The sequence below is a fragment of the Saccopteryx bilineata genome, chromosome 3, assembly GCF_036850765.1.
Source record: "Saccopteryx bilineata isolate mSacBil1 chromosome 3, mSacBil1_pri_phased_curated, whole genome shotgun sequence".
In the NCBI taxonomy this organism is placed as follows: domain Eukaryota; kingdom Metazoa; phylum Chordata; class Mammalia; order Chiroptera; family Emballonuridae; genus Saccopteryx; species Saccopteryx bilineata.
Window position 1 is genome coordinate 272,681,957 of NC_089492.1, and position 23,878 is coordinate 272,705,834.

At 43.6% G+C, this 23,878-nt stretch overlaps 1 protein-coding gene and 1 non-coding gene across 2 annotated transcripts; both read right to left on the reverse strand.

The window, feature by feature from the left end:
- Nucleotides 1-493: 493 nt before the first annotated feature.
- PPP1R8 (protein phosphatase 1 regulatory subunit 8) lies at nucleotides 494-23,046 on the reverse strand. Its single transcript, XM_066269943.1, has 7 exons — nucleotides 22,954-23,046; nucleotides 21,077-21,137; nucleotides 15,370-15,523; nucleotides 13,800-14,020; nucleotides 10,943-11,087; nucleotides 3,493-3,557; nucleotides 494-1,964 (listed from the first exon to the last, which is right to left on the reverse strand). Exons 1-7 carry the CDS (start codon nucleotides 23,007-23,009, stop codon nucleotides 1,611-1,613), a joined length of 1,056 nt encoding a protein of 351 aa, XP_066126040.1. The 5' UTR covers nucleotides 23,010-23,046; the 3' UTR covers nucleotides 494-1,610.
- On the reverse strand, nucleotides 17,767-17,932 carry LOC136332418 (small Cajal body-specific RNA 1). The gene has a single exon (XR_010730683.1). It is a non-coding gene; the product is annotated as a small Cajal body-specific RNA 1 (non-coding RNA).
- Nucleotides 23,047-23,878: the final 832 nt, after the last annotated feature.

The following is a 23,878-nucleotide window of genomic DNA, read 5'->3' on the forward strand; positions in this document are numbered from 1 at the left end:
AGCTGGCGTCATCACAAAGCCACCTACGTAATGCTCACCACAAACCAAGTGCACTTCCTGCAATGAGGTTCCAGTACGCAAGACACATCCACTCAATCCACTCTGGCTGAAATCCCTTCTAAAAATACTCAATTTTAGCTTCCTTTTTCTCCTGTGCTGCCTGAGCTGCAGCTGTAACCAGAAAGCAGCTGACCAGGCTTAAACCATGCCCACTCCAGGACAAGTGACCCAAAGTAGTGTCCCATCAGATACGTGGTTCTGCCTCCTAATGAAGGGCAGCTGGCACCTCTTAATCCATTTGGCTTCATGAGGCTTCACTCTGGGGACTGGACTGTCTAATTAGGATGTTCACATTCATAGGGGGCATTTTCATTTGTGGTAATAAAACGGGGACAGAGCACTACCTCCCAAGCCCAATAGCTGTATCTTTGACAAACATCCTCTAATGTTAGTGGGAATTGGTGATGGTGGCTGAATCACAACTGCACCAGAATGACAAAAGTTACGTTTAATTTACAATGTAATAAAGGTTACAGGTAAAAAGCTACACATAATGCGTGAAAAGGCCTATTACACAAATGTACAAATCTCTGTACAAAGCTCTTATCAACGTTTCCTACTTCGTCTCCTATGTTTGTTAGCCAGGTCTAGTCTTAGAGCTCTGGATAACGAGAGCTCTCAAAGGGGGGAACGAGCCTCTGAACCAGTATCAAACAATGTCCTCTTAGAGCCATCAGCTACCTGCAAAGTAAATCTGGAGTTGTTTTAACTGGCCATATCTCTTTGTAATTGAAGTTGTTTTAACTGGTCATATCCTTTAAAAATTGCCTTCCTAACACATTTGAAAAGGAAAGTATAAAGCCTTGGAGAGTAGAGGACAGTACTCTGGAATCAAATGAGAAACTTCAGCAAGTACTCAGGTTTGACAAGAAAAACAGGTCAAGTTCAAACAAAGCAGTAAGTTTAAAACTAGCAACCTGTGTCTATGGCACTGGTCACAGACCAAATCAAAATGTTCTCATTCCAACAGAAAGGACAAAAGAGAAAAGCCTAACTATTGGACCTCAAAACCACTGACCCAAGAAAACATTTTTTTGAGTTTAAACTTTAGCTTAATTGTAGAATTCTAAATCCTTCTTTTGATCAACCTCCGATCTGTGGCAACCCTTTTGCTATGTGGAACTTATAGAGCTAGTAAATATAAATTAGGGTGTTGGACCACAAGGCTGGTGATGTGACTGTCACCTACCTAGCTCTGTATTCAACCTGAGGGCCTGGAGTCTCTGCCCAGGGTACATGACTTTAAATAAAAATAGTCCTAGAAAGAGGTAGGAAAGAAACAGAAAGTACTGGAAGGCTTGGGGAGAGCCAGGGCAGTCTACTTAAAAGGGTTGTGAAGCACTTCTCTACACTGAAAGTTCTGAAAACTGGTCTTTATGGGATATTTCAACCCCACCCCCAGTTTTGATATTACATGGTTAGGACCCCAGGAAACATTCTGAAAGACGATACTGCACACATGGAAAAATCTTCTCCCTAGTTCATTAGCTCCCCCATCACCCTTCCACCCAATTCCCACCCAACCCCACCCTTCTCCATGACCAAAAATATCAAATCAGTAAGGAAGGTGTGGGCTTCTTGCCCGGCCAAGCTTCTTTTGCATATTTCTTCTTCTTGGGTTCATTGACAGCTTCAGGGTTATAGACTACAGGGTTCGGTGCAGGAGCCATGCTCACTGCTGATGGCACAACAGGAGTCAAGTCCACATCAGGAGCGAGGTTCGGGTACGGCATGGGCAAACCACCAATGAGAGCTGTCCCGTGGATGCCATGCGGCTGGGAGCCGGCCTCGGTGTGTGTGGGCGGCAAGCCCCCATAGAGTCCTCCACTGAAGGCAAAGTTCTGCATGCGCCTGCTCCCTGATTCTTCCAGGCCCAAGGAGCCGGGGCCCTCCACCCGCTTCTTCTGTGGTTTACAGGAAAAGAGGAGACAAGAGTGAGGCACAGAGGGTGTTAGTTAGCCTTTTCTATTCAAGAACTAAGAAAATTGGGGAAGGCCCTAAACCTCCAGCTTGTTTTGTTTCCCAGACAGCCTGTTTCACTGTCCTAAAATCTCAGGGTTTGAGGAGACTTTACAGTGGCTGTCTAATGTAATGGATCCACACAAAGTATTCACCACCCCAAGTCACACGGAGAAAAATGACAATAATGTATAACCTTTTCATAAAGTAAAACTTATCCAGTTTAAGTGACTATTCTTTATCCTTAGGTTGTCATACCTCTCCTCTTCTTTTTTTTTTTTTTGGGTGTTAAAATGCCCTTTTAGGAATCAGAGGTAATAACAGATGGTAGTATTTAAATTGGGGGGGGCGAGAATAAGTATCTATCTTCATGTTGGGCACCCAATTTTTAAACATTAATTTCAAAGAAAAACAAATCTGTCGTGAATGGAAGAAGCTTCTAGCTTCCAGCTCTTGGTTCTTCAACATACCTGGTCTTTAAACCTAACCTAGGTCTGGGCTGGCTCCTCTGTCTGTGCCATGCCTATCCACAGAATGAAGGCACAGCAAAAGCCAGATGTGCCATGCACAAATAGAACAATACCTCTTCCTGAGAGCTTAGTCAGAGGGAGAGGCTAAAGAAAGGTGGGTCTCTATGCAGCCTGCTGGGAGGTAAATTTACAGACTCACATAGCATCACAATTTACAGCAGCATGAAGCTGGCTGGTCACCTGCAGCCTTGCTATGGCCCTCCAGGATCCCCTAGACACAGATTGAGTAAAAGTATTTCCACAGGATAAAAAAAATGAGAGAGGAGCAAAGAATGTGTTTTAAATTAGGCATGTACTTAACACTTACATATAAAAGAGTGGATTTTATTTATTCGCTTATTTATTTATTTAGTATTTTTCTGAAGGGAGAAGCAGGGAGGCAGAGAGACAGACTCCTGTATGCACCCGAACGGGATCCACCCGGCATGCCCACTAAATGGTGATGCTCTGCCCATCTGGGCTGTTGCTCCGTTGCAGCCGGAGCCATTCTAGCACCTGAGGTGGAGGCTTTGGAGCCATCCTCAGTGTCCGGGCCAACTTTGCTCCAATGGAGCCTTGGCTGTGGGAGGAGAAGACAGAGATAGAGAGAAAGGAGAGGGGGAAGGGAGGAGAAGCAGATGGGTGCTTCTCCTGTGTGCCCTGGCCAGGAACTGAACCTGGGACTTCCACAGGCTGGGCTGACACTCTACCACTGAGCCAACCGGCTAGGGCTTTTATTTATTTTTATTGACTGATTTTAGTAAGAGAGGAAGGGAGGAGGGAAGGAGAGAGACAGAAAGACAGGAGTGTTCCTATATGTGCCCTGACCAGGGATCGAACCAACAACCTCTGTATTTCAGAACAATGCTCTAATCAACTGAGCTATCTGGCCAGGGCAAGGATGGATTTTTAAACCCAACAATACGAAAAGGCATTTTAAATACTGTTACAATGTGCTTCCTACCTTCACCGGGACCACTGCAGTCTGTACCATGTTCCGGAAGCGTCCAACTGAGGGATCCACATCCTCTGCAAAAAGACAAGGAAAGGGTTAGTTTGGTACTCTACTGGGAGGGTTTAAAGGTATAGGGCCCACTGTAAACAAAGCAATCACAACAATTCATATTAAAACAGTAAAATACAGCTAACACTTGGAGTGTTTACTGTGTGCTGGGCACTTATAAATTCTCACCACAAGCCTATGAGGTAAGCACTACTATAATAAACATTTACTAAACAAGAAAACAGCTGAGGCTTAGAGGAATAAAGTGGCAGGCCCTGTCACCCTATAAGAGTGGAAGAGCCAGGATTGAGTACAAGCAGCCAGAAATAGCACTGGACCTGTGTTATGCTGCCTTCCCCAAGTTCTCTCTCATTCCATATATTTCCCTCTTTCTCAAAAAATTTTATTTCTTTTTAGAGAGAGAGGAATGGAGAGAGAGAGAGACAGACAGGAACATAGGAATATATATATATTTTTTTTATTTATTCATTTTAGAGAGGAGAGAGAGAGAGAGAGGAGAGACAGAGAGAGAGAAGGGGGAGGAGCTGGAAGCATCAACTCCCATATGTGCCTTGACCAGGCAAGCCCAGGGTTTCGAACCGGCAACCTCAGCCTTTCCAGGTCGATGCTTTATCCACTGCGCCACCACAGGTCAGGCGAACATAGGAATATTGATCTGTTCCTATATGTGTCCTGACCCGAGAATAAACCAGGAACCTGTGCTTTGGGATGATACTCTGACCAACCGAGCTCTCTGATCAGGGCAATCCTTCTCTCTTTTGAGAGGAGAAACAAAAGAGAGCAGATATTAGCCAACTCATGTTAATGATAAAACAATGACATGTCAAGAGGTCATACACCACCTACCTTGCTAATGCCCGCTCATTAGCAAACAGAATTAGGATTTAGATTCAAAGCTTCCAATTTAATTTGGCCTTCTGATCTGAACAAATATACAATCAAGACTTTTTCTAAAGGATCTGAAGCTCCATGTCCAGGCAGGCTGGAAGACCAGCTCCCTTTTCACAGCTTACACACACATTATTGAACGCTACAAAGCTTCTAGCTTCCTTCACTCTGCAGGGAGAAAGAGCTACGACTAAGTAAGAAACGTGTTTACAGTCAGTCCCTCCATTATGCTTCACTTATTGGACATTAGGCATGGAAATAAAGAGCAAGACACTGCCCCACCTTTATGGAGTTCAGTTGTAAAGCCAGATAGGCTACAACACACTGGAGGTGCTTCAAGAGAGATGGCAAAACAGTGTTCTGGAGCACAGAGAGGACAAATGGGCTGGGTCACCTAGGATGAACAGGAGTGTTCACACTGACAGATGAGTGTGTGGAAATAGGCAGGCCAGCTTATTAGCATTACTAGGGAAACTACTCTAAGATCCCTTCATCTTTTTTTTTTCTTTTACATTTCTTTTAGAGAGAGGGGAAAATGGAGGGAGAGAAATATCAATTTGTTATTCCACTTATTTATGCATTTATTGCTTGATTCTTGTATATGCCCTGACCAGGGATAGAACCTGCAACCATGGCATACTGGGATGATGCTCTAAAACTGAGCTAACAGGCCAGGGTTCATCCTCTTTATCATTTTTAAAAGACTTTATTTATTTATTTTTAGAGAGAGAGAGAGAGAGAGAGAATGGGGGGGGGGGAGCAGGAAGCATCAACTCCCATATTTGCCTTGATAGGGAAAGCCTAGGGTTTTGAACCGGTGACCTCAGTGTTCCAGGCTGACACTTGATCCACTGCGCCAGCACAGGCCAGGTCCTTATCCCCTTTATCTTAATGTAGTGATGGGAAAGGAATCATTTCCCCAACAGATGTTGTATATCTTATTTTAAATGCACGGATTAAAATAAATAAATAGAATTTAACATTTAAAAAATTAAAAATAAAGGGAGCTTGCCATATATATATGTATATACATACACACACACACACACACACACACTTTTTTTTTTCTTCTTTTTTTCTTTATTCATTTTTAGAGAGGAGAGAGAGAGAGACAGAGAGAGAGAAGGGGGGGAGGAGCTGGAAGCATCAACTCCCATATGTGCCTTGACCAGGCAAGCCCAGGGTTTCAAACCAGCGACCTCAGCATTTCCAGGTCGACGCATTATCCACTGCGCCACCACAGGTCAGGCCACACACACGCTTATGAATTCCTTTGGAAAATAAAGATTCCCTATTTGAGTAAATAACACCTGGTTGATTTAAGTGTGGCTTTTCCCATGTTAGGATGCCTTTAAAGAATACACCCTGGTATATTCATTGAACAACCAATCTTTGTACAATGAATGAATGAATGAATGGTTTCTATACGGAAGAAGAAAGTGGAAAAGATAGCCACTCAGGAAGGAGACAAAAGGCATTCTCGTCTTTTCTCATCCCCATAGAAGTCCTATTCCAATCATCCCTTCAGCAAGGAAAGTTGAATGAAGCACATGAGCAACTGGAGCCTAACAGGAGTGGCTACAGGGGACGTGCCCACGTGTGCGCTAGGCCTAGAGAGGAGAGGGGCTAAGCCTCCCTGGGAAACCCTGTCCTGTGCTGACTGAATGGTGGTTAGGCCTCTCACCCTCTCCTCATTCTTTAGCCATTCCACTCCTAGAGAGAGGATATGCCTGTTCCAGGAGATCTCTGCTCCTGGAAGATCTACCAACAAATTCCTTGCTATATCTATTTCTGGTATAGGAAAGGTTGCATGGGTAGAAGGCAAAAGTTGTGGCAGATGATGATGATAATGGCTAACATTTATCAAGAGCTTACTGCATGCCAGGCACTGATCTGAAGATTTTTTTTTTTAAGAAAAAAAATTTTTTTTTTACAGGGACAGAGAGAGAGAGAGAGAGAGAGAGTCAAAGAGAGGGATAGATAGGGAGAGACAGGAATGGAGAGAGATGAGAAGCACCAATCATCAGTTTTTCGTAGTGACATCTTAGTTGTTCATTGATTGCTTTCTCATATGTGCCATGACCGTGGGCCTTCAGCAGACCGAGTAACCCCTTGCTCGAGCCAGCGACCTTGGGTCCAAGCTGGTAAGCTTTTTGCTTAAGCCAGATGAGCACGAGCTCAAGCTGGCGACCTCGGGTTCTTGAACCTGGGTCCTTCCGCATCCCAGTCCAACACTCTATCCAATGCGCCACCGCCTGGTCAGGCTGAAGATTTTTTTTTTATTAATTTTAATTTATTGTGTTAATATGGATTCAAGTGTCCCACTCAGTATCACTCTCACCCTTATCCCCTTGTCCCACATTACCTCCCTCCTTCCCTTTGGGATTTGCTGTCCTGTTATCTGTATTTATGTGTTATATATATATAATTTCATGAAGTTTAGTTTTTTGGGTTTTTAAAAAATTTTTCTGAAGTGAAAGGCAGGGAGGCAGAGACAGATTCCCGTATGCGCCCAACCGGAATCCACCCAGCACGCCCACTAGGGGGCGATGCTCTGCCCATTTGGGGCATTACACCGTTGCAACTGGAGTCATTCAAGCCCCTGAGGCTGAGGCCACAGAGCCATCCTCAGCACCCGGGCCAACTCTGCTCCAATGGAGTCTTGGCTGTGGGAGGGGATGAGATAAATAGAGAAAGGAGAGGGGGAGGGGTGGACAAGCAGATAGAAACTTCTCCTATGTGCCCTGGCTGGGAATCAAACGCGGGACTTCCACACACTGGGCTGCTGCTCTACCACTGAGCCAACCAGCCCGGGCCAAAGTTTGGTTTTTTAAGATTTTATTTTTTTTATTTTTTTTTCTGAAGCTGGAAACAGGGAGAGACAGTCAGACAGACTCCTGCATGCGCCCGACCGGAATCCACCCGGCACGCCCTCCAGGGGCGACGCTCTGCCCACCAGGGGGCAATGCTCTGCCCATCCTGGGCGTCGCCATGTTGCGACCAGAGCCACTCTAACGCCTGAGGCAGAGGCCACAGAGCCATCCCCAGCGCCCGGGCCATCTTTGCTCCAATGGAGCCTTGGCTGCGGGAGGGGAAGAGAGAGACAGAGAGGAAAGCGCGGCGGAGGGCTGGAGAAGCAAATGGGCGCTTCCCCTGTGTGCCCTGGCCGGGAATCGAACCTGGGTCCTCCGCACGCTAGGCCGACGCTCTACCACTGAGCCAACCGGCCAGGGCAAGATTTTATTAAAGAAAGGGAAGAGAGAGAGAGAGCGAGAGAGAAAGGGGTGGGTAGAAGGGAGGAGCAGGAAGCATCAAGTTGTAGCTGCTTCCCCTATATGCCCTTGTCCAGGCAAGCCCAAGGCTTCAAACCAGTGACCTCAGTATTCTAGGTCAGTGCTTTATCTACTGGGCCACCACAGGTCAGGCATCTGAAGTATTCTTACACATGGTAATCATTTAATCTCCCCACCAATCCTGTGAGGCCAAGTCTTTCGAGTCACTTGGCCAAGGTCATACAATTAAGTGAAGAGGCGGATTTCAAACCCAGACCTCTGACTTCAGAGCCCATACTCTTGACCACTATGCTATACTTTCCCCAAATACACTGCCTTAACAAAGCTCTGGAGCAATAATTTTCCAGATCAGATGCTGAGTCTTGAAAGAGACTTAATAATTGCTTTGTCCAGTAATTTCCAAGTTATTGGTTGTTCATCAGTGTAAGAGCTTGTTTAAAATTACAAATTTTTAGGTTTAACCTCCAGACACTCTTTTTTTTCTTATGTGAGAGGAGAGGAGATAGTGAGGCAGACTCCCACATGCACCCTGACTAGGATCTAGCCGGCAACCCGACCTGGGCTTCGATGCTTGAGGGAAAGAAAGGGTAAAGAGATGGGGGGAGAAGCGATGGTCATTTCTCCAGCATGCCCTGACTGGGGATCGAACCCAGGACTTCCATATGCCAAGATGACATTCACGAGCCAGGGCCATAGAAACTCTTACTCAATAGGTTCTGGGATCCAGAAATAAGCTTCCTAGATGGTCATGGAGTCCCTGACTAAACATAAAGATTTGTTTTGCTTTTTTTTTTTTTAAGAGAGACACAGGAACGGAGAGGAAGGAGAGAGATGAGAAGCATCAATTTGTAGCTGCTTCATTTTAGTTGTTCATTGCTTCTCTTATATGCCTTGACAGGGGGAGAGGGTTCAAGCTGAGCCAGTGATCCCTTGCTCAGGCCAACAACCTCGGGGTTTTGAACCAGGGACCTCCAAGTCCTGAGTTGACACTCTATCCACTGCACCACCACCAGTGAGGCTCGTTGTTGCTTTTTATGCTGAACCAAATATAAGGTATACCGGAAGTTTTGTCCATTTTTGGAATAAAACAAAATACAAACTTTTCTTACCGTCAATAAACTTTATTAAATAATATAATTGCCATTATTATTAATGATTTCTTGCCAGCATGAGGGCAATTTGTATATCCCATTTTTGAAAAATGTTTTTTGTTTTTTTTTTAATATTTTATATATTCATTATAGAGAGGGGAGAGAGAAGGGGGGAGGAGCAGGAAGCATCAACTCCCATATGTGCCTTGACCATGCAAGCCCAGGGTTTTGAACCAGCAACCTCAGCGTTTCCAGGTTGATGATTTATCCACTGCACCACCACAGGTCAGGTGAAAAATGTTTTATCTTTTGATGCAAAAAATTGAACCAGTGCTTGTTTGTATCTTCTTCATTTTTGAATTTTTTGCCCTTCAAAAAATTTTGTAAGGACAAAAACAAGTGATAGTTGGTATTATTCCTTCACCAAACACTTTCAATAAATTTCTACATGCTTCTGTAGCATTTCTTCCTTGTTGAAATTCATAAAAATTACAGTGGCGTAAATGAACTTTATCAGTAGCCATGGGTACACTATCGCTTCACTCATAAGACTAACATGAATCAACTTTGTTTTAGTTAATTTGCTACGTCAGTATGTATACCTTAAGTGATAAAAATAGAGAGGCACACATGCGCCAAATAAACATGTGCTTACATGTCGAAACTTGTTGTGATAGAAACGGACAGAACTTTCCGGTAGACCTTATATTTGCTACTCACTGGCTCTGATTTTGCCCACTGCTTCCTCCTTAAGGTCAACCTTGCGAATACCTAACCACACTGGCCAAGCCTCCTATAATCTACCCTCCCTCATACACGGTTTCCCTATATTCCATCATTCAGGGTTTTCCATATCTATGAGTCTCCTCCTCCCTCAGGACCACTTAACACATTTGATGGTTGAGGTCATACTTGTATTTAGTAACATATTTGGGTGAGTTCTGCTCGGAACACAGATCATTAATTCTTCCATATGCAATCTTAAACTGCATTTGATTAGTTTTCACATACCCCTAATGACTGAGACTACATTTTCAATTAACTGAAATCCCTTGATCTTTTTTTTCATGCTGGTGCAGATCTTCTCCATTTAAATAATTGATATTTTGAACCTAAATGCAGAACTTGCAAGTGATTCTCACTGCATTCAGTTTGGGAATTAAAAATAACTTGTCAGTCTGGGATCCTTGTTTCTATTCATTGAAATTTATTTTCAAACAAGGTTTTTTGAATCTTAATTCTATCTTTACTATAAAAACTATACCTTCCAGCTGTATGTCATCCACCTACCACAATACTTGAGATGTAACATGAGACCAATAAATAAATGTTGAATGACAGAACAAATTGGTAAAGTTAGTGGTCTTCCTGTAGTCTGATGCTCTTATTTTGCTGACATTTTCATACAAGTTACTTCCTCACAGAGGGGCAAGTCTTCAATGCAGTTAATATTAGCAGCAGAAGGCTCTCCAATTTTTTTTATTTATTTATTTTTTTTGTATTTTTCTGAAGCTGGAAACAGGGAGAGACAGTCCGACAGACTCCCGCATGCACCCGACCGGGATCCACCCGGCACGCCCACCAGGGGGCGATGCTCTGCCCATCTGTTGTGACCAGAGCCACTCCAGCGCCTGGGACAGAGGCCAAGGAGCCATCCCCAGTACCCGGGCCATCTTTGCTCCAATGGAGCCTCGCTGCAGGAGGGGAAGAGAGAGACAGAGAGGAAGGAGGGGGGGGGGGTGGAGAAGCAGATGGGCGCTTCTCCTGTGTGCCCTGGCCGGGAATCGAACCCGGGACTTCTGCACGCCAGGCCGACGCTCTACCACTGAGCCAACTGGCCAGGGCCAAGGCTCTCCAATCTTAAGAGTTACCAATCATATGCAGAATGCCGTAAAGATACTAATGTCCTATTTTGAGATAAAGACAGCAAACACCTATGCTTAACTTAAACCTCTACTATAAAGTAGACATACTGAATCAGCAGAGAAATAATATGGGTCCTCCCTGTAGCTATTTCTTCCACAGTGTAAATGGATAATGCTTTAGTGTTGAAGGTACTTCACCAATGAACTATTATACGAGACCACAGCTTTTTTATAAGAAACTAGGATACCTTACCTGGGTTGATGATCTCATCATCCTCGCTGAAAGTCACCCGTGAGTTCTTCCTCTTCCTCTTTGGTCTCTGAATATCTAGATTCCCCTCCTCAATGGTGAGGGTGGAAATTCGCTTGTTGTGGGCAGTGTTGAACTCTGTCAGGTTCTAGGCCAGGGTTCACATAGGAAAGATAGGGTCAGTACACAAAAAATTTGAAGAATATATTACTAAATAAAGGGCAGGAAGGCATTAGGGGCTAAACTTGACTTCCCCAAGCAGACAAGATTGCTAATATTAACAAGGCACCTTTGATAGAAGGTGGAATGCCCTCCTTGACAGGGAGGCAGTGCTATTCAAAGGGAGGTGAGGGCCTTGAGCTAAGAACAAGTCATCTGTACAAACATCTTTGGGTTGAGATTTAGAGGGGTTTTTTTGTTTTGTTTTAAAAGAAAGGCTATCATGTCTTTATGGTGAGAAATAAAGGAATGTGACTGGAACTCCAAGAATTGTTTTAAAGTAACAAAACAGAGATGAGAAAGGATGGTTGACAGCTTCCTTCCCAGCAGCCCTCTCTTTTAGAACTCACAAGGACACTGCCAGTGCACTTAATATTTTGCCACTCCCCAGTCCTGTGTATGGCCCCAATTCTATTCATAATCATCCATTCATCTCAGTGATTAACTTGGCCTCTGCACTGCAGCCTGCCTCTTCACAATCTTCTGGACTTACTCCAATCTGCATTGCAGTCTGAGATAGTCTAAATGCCTTGAGAATGAAGACCCAGAGAGGACCTCACATACTAAATTTACAAGACAGGAAAGCACAGAAGAAGCCTAGAGAAGAAATGAGCAAGAGTGACCATCATTAATGCCTCTGGCTATAAGGCTACTTACTTCTTTAGAATTAAATTACTTCTAAATTATAAGATTTCCACGGTGCTTTTCTTCAAAGGGCTGGGAAACTAACTGCCTTAGTGTACCACTAGAATAGTAAGTGCATGTGGGTGGTTAAGGACATGCTTGCATATAGCCTACCTGAATAGACCAGCCACACCAGTGCAGAGATAGACATGTAAAGCAGTGGTTTTCAACCTTTTTACACTTGGGGACTAGTAAAAACAGGAGAATTATTTCAGGGACTACTAAGGCAGAAATCACACTGAGCATAAGTGAATCTAAGATCATTAGGTTTGATTCTTGTGATATCAGGGTGGTTAACTCCTCTGTGGACTTGAATGAAATTTCTGGTGGACTAGTCCGTGGATGGTGGCTGAAAAACATTGATTTAAAGGATGGCAGCCATATCACAAACTACTGGGGTCAGCACCTAGAAAAGGAAAACTTTAGCACTTTAAAAATATTGTAAAAATGGGCCCTGGCTGGTTGGCTCAGTGGTAGAGTATCGGTCTGGTGTGCAGGAGTCCCGGGTTCGATTCCTGGCCAGGGCACACAGGAGAAGCGTCCACCTGCTTCTCCACCCCTCCCCCTCTCCTTCCTCTCTGTCTCTCTCTTCCCCTCCCACAGCCAAAGCTCCAATGGAGCAAGGATTGCCCGGGCGCTGAGGATGGCTCTGTGGCCTCTGCCTCAGGCGCTAGAATGGCTCTGATTGCGGCAGAGCGACGCCCCAGATGGGCGAAGCATCGCCCCCTGGTGGGCGTGTGGGGTGGATCCTGGTTGGGCGCATGCGGGAGTCTTGTCTGACTGCCTCCCCGTTTCCAACCTCAGAGGAATACAAAAAATAAAAAATAAAAAATTGTAAAAATGTTGCAGCCGTCAGGGCTGCCAGGTCTGTAAAAACAAAAGCAGTCTTGGACCTGTGGTGGCGCAGTGGATAAAGCGTTGACCTGGAAATGCTGAGGTCGCCGGTTCAAAACCCTGGGCTTGCCTGGTCAAGGCACATATGGGAGTTGATGCTTCCAGCTCCTCCCCCTTCTCTCTCTCTCTCTCTCTCTCCTTCTCTCTCTCTCTCTGTCTCTCCCTCTCCTCTCTAAAATGAATAAATAAAAAATTGGAAAAAAAAATAAAAAAACAAACAAAAAAACCCAAAAGCAGTCTAGTTCTACTCAGAAAAGTTCTGGGCTATTTGGACAATTTAAAAAAAAAGTAAATGAACAAAAGCTTCAGTCTCAGTGCTGTTTAGTTGAACTTCTTTTTTTTTTTTTTGTATTTTTCTGAAGCTGGAAACGGGAAACAGGGAGAGATAGTCAGACAGACTCCCGCATGTGCCTGACCAGGATCCACCCGGCACGCCCACCAGGTGCGTCGCTCTGCCACGACCAGAGCCACTCTAGCGCCTGGGGCAGAGGCCAAGGAGCCATCCCCAGCGCCCGGGCCATCTTTGCTCCAATGGAGCCTTGGCTGGAGGAGGGGAAGAGAGAGACAGAGAGGAAGGTGCGGCGGAGGGGTGGAGAAGCAAATGGGCGCTTCTCCTATGTGCCCTGACCGGGAATCGAACCCGGGTTCCCCGCACGCCAGGCCGACGCTCTACCGCTGAGCCAACCGGCCAGGGCCAGTTGAACTTCTGAGGAGTACTGACTATTGGTTAGTAGAAACTGCATTGGACTAGAAAAATTTAACTCCCAGCCTTGGTTTCTAACATCTAGTGAAGGTATGTAAGACAACCATGAGGGTCTGCTGGCAAGAGACCTAGTCTCCTTGTTAGCCTTAGTCAGCCACACAGAACCAAGTTCACACAGTGCAGCTCTCCAGAGTATGTCAAAGTTGATCACACTATACCGACAAAGTGGCAAAGGCCCATATTAAGCTCGAGAAAACCTTCTACCACTAAGTCATTGGCATTTCAAGCTACACAGATCAGCCACATACTATAAAAACCAGAGCTCCAAAAAACAAAATAATGACATAGACATGGAATTACATCAAGTTCGGTTTCCTCCTCTGGAAGCCCCAGTAAGCCCTTGAGTTCATCATCCTCTCCACCCATCTTCTCATCTCCTTTCACAGCTGACGGCAATGTCTGAGGCTTCTCACGCAGAGTGTATGCTCTTGTGGAGGCGCCAAATGAGACTGTGGAATCGATGGGAATTTGCTGAGGCTTGTGAGGTTCCAACCGAATATGACCCAAGAAAGTGCCGTGTGCTGGGAATAACCAAATCAAAAATGTAAGAGAAAATAAACCAACCTGAATTGTAGAAGGGAGAGCAGCTCCTCCCAGCATATCAGTTCTGCTTTTTAAAATGAAAATGACACTGGGTCCACTTTGCATCCCTTGTCATGGGTCACAATGAAAAGGAAAAATCCTTCACTGGGTCTTGAATCTCTTCAGTGGAATTCTTATACATCTTCAGACCTGCTGTTACCCCATATAACAAATACCACTGCTTGCTCTCTGCTGCCAGACAAGGTTGGCTCCATTCTGGGTCCAGCAGGAATGGCTCCAACCCAGCAATAACCACGCCACCCAAGGCAGGAGACAGGCATCGCTGTGGTCTGACCTCTCCAGCCCCAAGTCTAACCCTGGTGGCAGTTATGCTTGGGTTCTCCCCAGGACAAGAAAGGCTGGCTGAAACAGGTGCAATATCAATGCCAAGGGAAGCCAAAATCCTACTGCAGAGTCTGATTATTTTTCCATGTCTGCATTCTGCATGTTATAAAATGGAGAGAAAAGATGAGATAAATTTGCAAGTAAGTACTTGTGAGACAAGGCTCTCCAAAGCCATTATATAAGCAGACTGGGGTGGGGTTGTGTTGGGGAAATGGGGAAGAAAAACATGGTCAGCCCAGGAAGCAAGATCCTTTACAATTTATACTGTATTTATACATGGGAAAATGAACAAACTTTAGGGATCCATGCAGGTAAGTCTCAAATGCATTTCTGGGATTATCTTTGACAAAGTTGAAACTCTTTAGTTGGAGCATATTCATGAAATTAAAATTGATATTATTGGTAGTCAATGCAGAATATAGCTAGAATAAAGAACCCATTATTAAAAATTAAATTTTGTTCAAAACAAGTTTTCTTTTGATTTTTTTTGGAGCTAACCACAGCTTCTGCTTATATTGGACCACAATTTATCATGCTCCTCCCTTCCAAGTACTAACCGACCCTGCTTAGCTTCCGAGATCAGACGAGATCGGGCGTGTTCAGGGTGGTATGGCCGTAGACTATCATGCTCCTATAAACACTTGGATACCCAGAGTCCCTGGCTCCTGGGTGTTTTTGTTGTTGCTGCTGTTCTCTGTACAGTATATACCTATTGCCTCCTCCAGGATAGTCCTCCCCAAAACCCTCTTCTCTTCCCCAGTCATCAATTATTTCAGGAAGATAGGCAGTATCACAGGAGTCGAGAAGGGCTGACTTAAAAACCAAACGTAAACTTCTTCCTTGATAAGTAATAAAACACAATTTTGAAACTGAGGAATCCAAAGAACATTTTCACATTGCCCCCCAAAAATGTGTGAGATAGGATGTGATGTGAGTTACTTACTACTGTTGAGATCTATTAGGAAAACTCTCTTCAGATGCTTGTGGTAGACCAAGGCAGCGTGGACCCGAGAGCAAGACTGGTGGTCAATGGTAAAGTCACACAAGTCAGGGTTTCTCCCAAATAAGTAATACTTCTTCTCATCAATAATCAGTTTCTAAATAAACATTAAGTTAAATATTACTTAAATTGTTTCAACAGGGTTTAGGAAAAATTCCTTGCCAAGGTGAAAACAATTATTTCCTATTTTTAATTCTCTTCAAGATAAAAAGCTCAGAATAATTTACTAGCATTTTGAGGGGTAGATGGCAATTAATCTTCCCAAATATAGTGGTCAAATATCTAGTGTTCATATAGAAAGTACTTGTCCTAATTCTATTAGATGAAAGAGACCTGCAAAAGGGATAGTCTTCTGTTCATTGGAAATTTAAGATTTCACTGAATCTTAATTTTAGGTCAAGCAAGAAACAAGAAGACAAAGCATGTCTACTGCTTCTCAGAAAATATAAACCCAAAGGAAGATTACCAATTATTTAGGAAAGGAAGGGGGTATAAACACAATACCTATCTATATTCTAATTATGCTGTCATAGCCCCAAAGTACTTCTGGAATACTTTGAGCTGAATTTAGCTTTATGAAAAACTCACTACCACTGTCCTTACTTATCTTTTTACCCTGGATCAGTAAACCCTGACACAGCCTGGTTGTGGACTGGGCTGTCATAGATTAAAGACTCGAGATAAATTTCTGCTAACACTTCTTCCAGTTTTAAAAGTCTACAATTGACCCTTATTTGGATACACGATGTTTTTCCTTTAAAGGAAAACCTTACAAGTTCTCATAAAGTTCTAGTTCACATTTTACATTATACTTCTAAAATCTCTGAGAAGAGCCTGACCTGTGGTGGCGCAGTGGATAAAGCGTCGACCTGGAATGCTGAGGTCGCCGGTTCAAAACCCTGGGCTTGCCTGGTCAAGGCACATATGGGAGTTGATGCTTCCTGCTCCTCTCCCTGTTCTCTCTCTATCTCTCCCTCTCTCTTTCTCTCCCCTCTCTCTCTAATAAAAATGAATAAATAAAATCTAAAAAAGTAAATAAATAAAAATTTTTTAAAAAACACTAAAATCTCTGAGAAGAGAGCACAAAGCTTTAGTGTTCCCCTTACAAAATGAGAAATATACCTCATGCACCGATCATTTAATCCTCACAACCACTTTGTGAGGTGGGTAGGTACTATTATTCCTATCTTTATAAATGACAAAATTGAGGCATAAAGAAATTAACACATTCACATAGCTAGATATTTATAAGTTGAATTAGAAATTCAGACAGATTGCCTGACCTGTGGTGGCGCAGTGGATAAAGCATCGACCTGGAATGTTTAGGTTGCTGATTCAAAACCCCGGGCTTGCCTGGTCAAGGCACATATGGGAGTTGATGCTTCCTACTCCTCCCCCTGTTCTCTCTCTCTCTTTCTCTCTCTCTTCTCTCTATTTCTCTAATAAAAATGAATAAATTATTAAAAAAAAAAAGAAATTCAGACAGACAGAACCTGTCTGACTTTAGAGTCTAAGCTCCTTAAACCATATTATTTATTTTCTTTACATGCATCAAGAAATGCACCATATGGCAAGGAATATTTTAATGAGTGAGCAAATACTATGGGGCTACACTCTTAATTCTTCTTTAAACAATCACCCAGTTTCTTTTCAAGTTTAGCCTTAAGGCTCAATTAGTTCAAGCTAGTATAGGTATGTAGGCCACCTCTGGGAAACTCCATCCAGCAGCGCCCATCTGCTGTGGGCTTGTTCCAGGCCCCTACTATACTGCTAGGCAGCACCACAATTTTAACAGCCTGACAGCTCAATAAGACAATCATCTACATGTCTGCTCAGACCCAAGTTTTAAGACTTGGTTTAAATATAAAACATTGCTTTAGAATAGAGAGAGCTCTGTAATTTCAACATCTTATTCTCCCTAGGTATTATCTGTGCAGGATGAATCTCAGTGCATTTCTCATTCATATTTACATACACAGATTATGCCCTCACAAACTTAAATTAACTAATCACAGTGCTCACTAGCTAGTCTTAAGGAAACGGTATATAAGACCAAATGTCTGTAATTCTAAAGTGCCAAAGACATACCAGAGATCTGTGTTTAAAGTGGGGAAAAAAGAGAAAGGGTTGCTAGATTAAATATATACATTCCCAATTAAAGGCATCTCAATTACAGAAACATGAAAACTAGGCAAGAAAATAATCTGTCTTCGAATTAAGAACATTTGTGAACTCCTGTACAATGTGCTTCTTCTGTCCAAGTAAATGAAATAATGCATTGGTCTTTCAACAGTCACTGAAACCACATTTCTTGACTAGCTATGGCTAGTACCATTATCTAGTTGTGCCGCTGAGTTATAACTCAGAGTGTATCTTTACACACTGGGCTTAAAAGACTCATGGCTTTTGTTTTAATATTGCACTTCTTAAACCCAGCTATCACAACACATCACAAGCCTTTGACACAAGGCTAGGATATAGATAGCTCGGTTAGTATCAAGTGCTGCCTAAATCCTTAAAAATAAGCACATCTCAGATCTATTCCTCTCAGAAACAGCACAGTGATGTCTAAATACTGTAACTTGATAACTGTGTAGCAACTCAGCACACCTAAGAGCAATAAAGACAGAACATTATCAGTTAATGGAAACCAGTAATCAGAGGGATATTTGACAACTTATAGCACTTTGAAAATATAACTTATTTCACAAAGGAATATGGTATCATTAAGGTTAGGCTTCCTTTTCTGCTTCTTTTTGCAAACTGAAGAGTTACTAAAGTCTAGAAACAAAATAAATTCCTATGTCTTCAAAGCTTCATGATATTTAGCAACAATAATTTAGGACCTGGCCAGTTGCTCAGTGGATAGAGCGTCGGCCTGGTGTATGGACATCCCGCGTTCAACTCCCAGTCAGGGCACAGAGAAGTGACCATCTGCGTCTCTTTCCCCTTCCTCTCCCCCTTCTCTCCCTCTTCCCCTCCTGCAGCCAGTAGCTCAGTTGGTTTAAGCGGTAGCCCCGAGTGCTGAGGACAGATCGGTTGGTCCAAGCAAGTCAACCTCTGGCACTGAGGATAGCTCAGTTGATTCAAGCATCAGCTCAAGATGGGTTGCTGAGTGGATTCCGGTCAGGACACATGCGGGTGTCTGTCTCACTATCTCCCCTCCTCTCAATTGGAAAAAAGGAAAAAAATAAAAATATTTTATATCTGTGGAACAGTCTATAGTAAAACTGTTTTTAAAGACATTTTAGTGAAATTATTTCATTGAATAATCTTGATGTTTTGTAACTTTTAAGCTAGAAAAACACTATAGTTAATGCATTATAAAACTGTATACCTGAAACCTACATTAACCAATGTCACCCCTATAAATTCAATTAAAAAATAAAAATAAATTAAAAAGAAAAAAGAATCTATGACAAAGAGGCTAAATGACTGGCTATGGGTATGATGAGTTAATAAAAAAATTAATCACAACTCATGCCTTAATACTCTAAAATACTGGGATATCTGACATCCTGAAGAGACAACAATATATTTACAGAATATCATTAAGGAGATCTCAGTTAGCTTTCAACCATGGAATGATATGTTTTTACTATATACACCAAAAAACTGCACTCAGAAGTGGGACCTTGCCTGACCTGTGGTGGCGCAGTGGATCAAGCGTTGACCTAGAACACTGACGTCGCTGGTTCAAAACCCTGGGCTAGTCCGGTCAAGGCACATATGGGAGTTGATGCTTCCTGCTCCTCCCCCCTCCTCTCTCTCTCTCTCTTCTCTAACATGAATAAAAATAATTTTTTAAAAATTAAAAAAAAAAAAAAAAAGTGGGACCTCGTACCCAAATTACATCCAAGCAAGCAAACATAAAAATTTGGTCTAAGACATGGAGACTCACAACTCCACACTCACAGCAAGCTTAATCTCCATTTCTTGGTAACTAAATAAAGCCATAACAATCAAATTTAAAAACTAAACTAAACAAAATACATCCTACAAAACCTAATAGCTAATCAAAATTTTCAAGTCCTATGTGGTGTTGCAGTCTAGACTTGTATAAAACCTGGTATTTTGCTACACTTTTCCTTTATGGTACAGGGGGTCCTCGGGTTATGACAGTCTCAACATATGACTTTTAGAGTTTATGAGGCTCACTCCCATAAAAAACTAAAAAAAAACCCCAAACCTAAGAAGTCAGTGTTTTGGCTATGCCATTAGCGTTGTAGTTAACGGGCTATGTGAGCAAATTAGTGGTTGTGTGTGGCAGAAGAATATGCAGTGCAGTGTACAGTATAGTATTATTTATGTCCTTTTCCTTTTTCTGTGGCTTAGTTGTGTTTTTACGTTCTAGATTATGATTTTATAATTGTGTTAGGATAGGTAAGTGACTTAGACTAGGATGTATTTTCAACTTACACCAAAATTCGGGTTATGTCACAGTTGTAGGAATGAAACTGTGTAGTAACCTAAGGACTCCCTGTACTTATTTCAATTATTATCATGTAATGTTTTTATGTGATGTGTCTTTCCCATCAGATGATTTCTTTGAGGACGAGAACCATGTGCCAATCACAATGACTACAACACAACAAGCATTCAATGCTTTGAATAAACAAATAAATTTCATCACCATTCCATTCTTTTCTCTGAAGGGTTCAGGCCTGAATAAAAGCAACTTAAACTCAATCTATAGCATTCACTTTCTTCCTTTTTGCTTTTTCATTTTATTTATTGACTTTTAAAATCTTTTATTTATTTATTTATTTATTTATTTATTTATTTACAGGGACAGAGAGAGAGTCAGATAGAGGGATAGATAGGGAGAGACAGACAGGAACAGAGAGAGATGAGAAGCATCAATCATCAGTTTTTCGTTGCGACACCGTAGTTGTTCATTGATTGCTTTCTCATATGTGCCATGACCGCGGGCCTTCAGCAGACTGAGCAACCCCCTACCCAAGCCAGTGACCTTGGGTCCATGCTAGTGAGCTTTTTGCTCAAGCCAGATGAGCCCGCACTCAAGCTGGCAACCCCGGGGTCTCGAACCTGGGTCCTTCTACATCCCAGTCCAACGCTCTATCCACTGCGCCACCGCCTGGTCAGGCTATTTATTGACTTTTAGAGAAAGAGGAAGGGAGAGAGAAAGAGAGAGAGAGGAGAAACATCGATTTGGTGTTCTACACATTCATGCCATCACTGGCTGATTTTTGCATGTGCCCTGACTGGGGATCGAACCCATAATCTCGGCATCAGAACAATGCTCTAACCAACTGAGCTACCAGGCCAGGACCACTTTCTTCTTCAAGTATTGTATATCTTGCACCTTCTACCCAATTCCATGTACTCGGGGCGGGGGGGGGGGGGGGATTCACCATGTTATAGGACTTCCAGTTTGATTAGGGCCCAAAGGTCCATGATCTATTAAAATCCTTCACTTAGAAGGTGAGAGAAGTCAGAAAATACTGAGTGTCTGTGGGAAATAAGAGGTCTGAACGTGTTATATCACCATGTGCTTTTAATAGAAAAAAAATCAAGATGAACAAAAGCGTTGCTGGAAAACAAAGCACAGGAGAGGGGGTGGAAAAGTGAGTCACTAGCAAAAATCTTTAGTGTGGTGGGAAAAAAGAAAAGACACGTATTTCCATACCTCAATTAGTTTGTCTCCTTTGACTACATCCAAATGTAATCCAGGTGGTGGTTTACCTGCCCTAAAAAATAAGAGGGAAAAGTATTTTCAAGATGAGTTCATAAATACTATTTACAATTACTGTCCCATTGAACACTACAGCTCTCCTACCAGCCTATAATTAGTTCATTTTCAAGCAGAAATGTCATCTACTCCACTGTTATTACAGCTTCTAAGTTTGACACTTTACTTCCCCAGTGATTCAATTGCTCTAAAACAGATTTTAATGGATCTGTATTTAGAGCAGCACCAAAGAAACCTATATTTTAGCACTGGACATCTACCTCGGAGAGAAAGTAGCATAGAGTACAAGAACTAGACCTGGGGTAGCCTGATTACTTGAATTTGAATGTAATTTTTGCCACTACCACTAAAACCATATAAAGGTTGAATAAATCAGCTGGTGTTTTGAGCTAATAAAGATTAGTCTCATCACAGAATGAACAGAGCTCTCAGGTCAAATCAGAGGTACATAATTAGGGAGTTAGAGTAATCCAGTATCATGCCCATGAAACATGGTACCAATAAATACAAGATATTTCTTACTCTTGAACAGATCTTTCTACAACAGCTTAAGGGAGCTTTTTTCTATATTCCTATAACCACAACAATCAACGGTGATACTCAGGTCAAAGCATCTAACACAAAGGCTGCTGCCTAACAAACTGAGGAAATGGTAGGTGATCTGTCTCCTCTAACTCTTAAGTTCACGATCCTGGTTCAATTTCTGGATACAATGCAGCAGGGAACCAAACTGGAAACAAAATTTGTAGACTGAAGTAACTGGGTGTTGCAAAAATGCAAAGGGACCCAAAAAACTCACACATTCACTTATTTCCTGTGTCTGCTTCTTTGAAGTTTGGGGGGGGGGGGGGAGTCTTGCCAGAGTCCCTACATTTGTATATAAAAATATATCTATTCATCTAATTTGAAAATGCAACATAATTGCCTCACAATCCTTCCCTAACTCCTGTATGGCAGCTGCTGAAAGGACAGCCCATATTCTTTCGGAAAGCGATGTTACATCCATCCAAAACATGCTTTCTTAACTTCTACTATGTGCCTTGCTAAGGCCTAGGAGCTGGGAGCATAAGGATGCATCAGAACAGTCCTTGCCCTTGAAGATCTCAACCTAACTCACGGGAGGCAGAGAAGAGTAAGCCATATACAATATACTGCGTGAGGTACAGTGGAAATAGCTTTAACTCAGATGGGTCTCCTTGCAAGGCAATTCATAATTATTTGCCTTAATTCAAATCCTAAATTAAATTATTCCATTATTTCCAACACCTTGAGAAAAAATAAGGGCTTCCTTCCAACAATTACTGATGCCCACTTGTGCCCGGCTTCGCGCTGGCGGCTGAGAACGCAGGGCTAGGTCAGAGCGGTCCCTGCCCTCAGGGAACTCCCAGTCCGCGACTCGGGATGCAGCACAGCAGAGGGATGCGGGGCTCTGAGGCTGGACCAGGGCCGGCAAGCCAGCTCGTGCGCGTTCGGGACAGAGAGCTGGGGAGCAGGTCGGGTGCTCCACGAGAGCATTAGGCATTCAGTCAGGAGTCTGGGTAAATTCAGGGCCACGGCCCCGAACCGCCGCGGCAACTAGCTGCATTGCCGGAGGGGCTGGGTAAGCGAGCGCCGCACAGCCCCCAACTCTGGGTTTCTCAGTGCCTGGGCCCGGGCTCCCGGTTCCTCCCCACGCCGCCCGGCCCGACGGACTGTGCTCCCTCAATCAGTCCCAAAGTGTCTGAACCGTTCAGCTCACTGCGAGAAATGAGCCGCCCACCCAGCCCTGGCCAAGCCACGCCAGGCACTTCAGCCCTAGTCGCCCCGCCACTCACCAAGTCGGGCAGTCGAACAGCGGGAGGCTGGAGCCGGAGTTCGCGGCTGCCGCCATCTTGCGTCTCCCCCTCCCATTTGGCGGGCCCGCAGCACGCCGGGAAACTGGAAGACTCAGAGGGGAGAGGCGGCATCCCAGTAGCCTATGCGTACACGCACGCGCACGGACGCACGCACGCACGGACGTACAGGGCCCTTCTAGTAGCGGTGGAAACTGGGATGTGGTTTTGGTATTTCAGTGTTCCAGACAGGTGGATTTCTCGAAGAGAAACCTCAAGGGCTAGGGTTTTCCTTAGCTGGAAAGTGTCTGAGAAAAAAGTGCTTGTGAAGAGGGGTTATCCATCTCCCCAGACATTATGCTGGGATCTTAAATCTTGCCACTCCATCCTTGCTACAGGCTTGCACCCCAGTCTAGGAAGGAGCTCAGAGATTGCAGTGATCACTCATTCTGTTTCTCTTATGGCCCTTATCTGCAGAGCTGCACGCTCACTTCCCCTTCCTAATCCTAACCTGGGCCTTGTTGGCTTCTGTAGATGATCTGGGAATCTGTAGATGATTTAGGGGTTATCTAGTCTATTCATGGAAAGTATGGTCAAAGCCTGACCAGGCAGTGGCGCAGTGGATGGAGCGTGGGACTGAGATGCGGAGGACCCAGGTTCGAGACCCCCAGGTCGCCAGCTTGAGTGCAGGCTCATCTGGTTTGAGCAAAGCTCACCAGCTCGGACCCAAGGTCACTGGCTCGAGCAAGGGGTTACTCGGCCTGCTGAAGGCCGGTGGTCAAGGCACATATGAGAAAGCAATCAATGAACAGCTAAGGTGTCGCAATGAAAAACTGCTGATTGATGCTTCTCATCTCTCTCTGTTCCTGTTTGTCCCTATCTATCCCTCTCTCTGACTCTCTCTCTGTCTCTGTAAAATAAATAAATA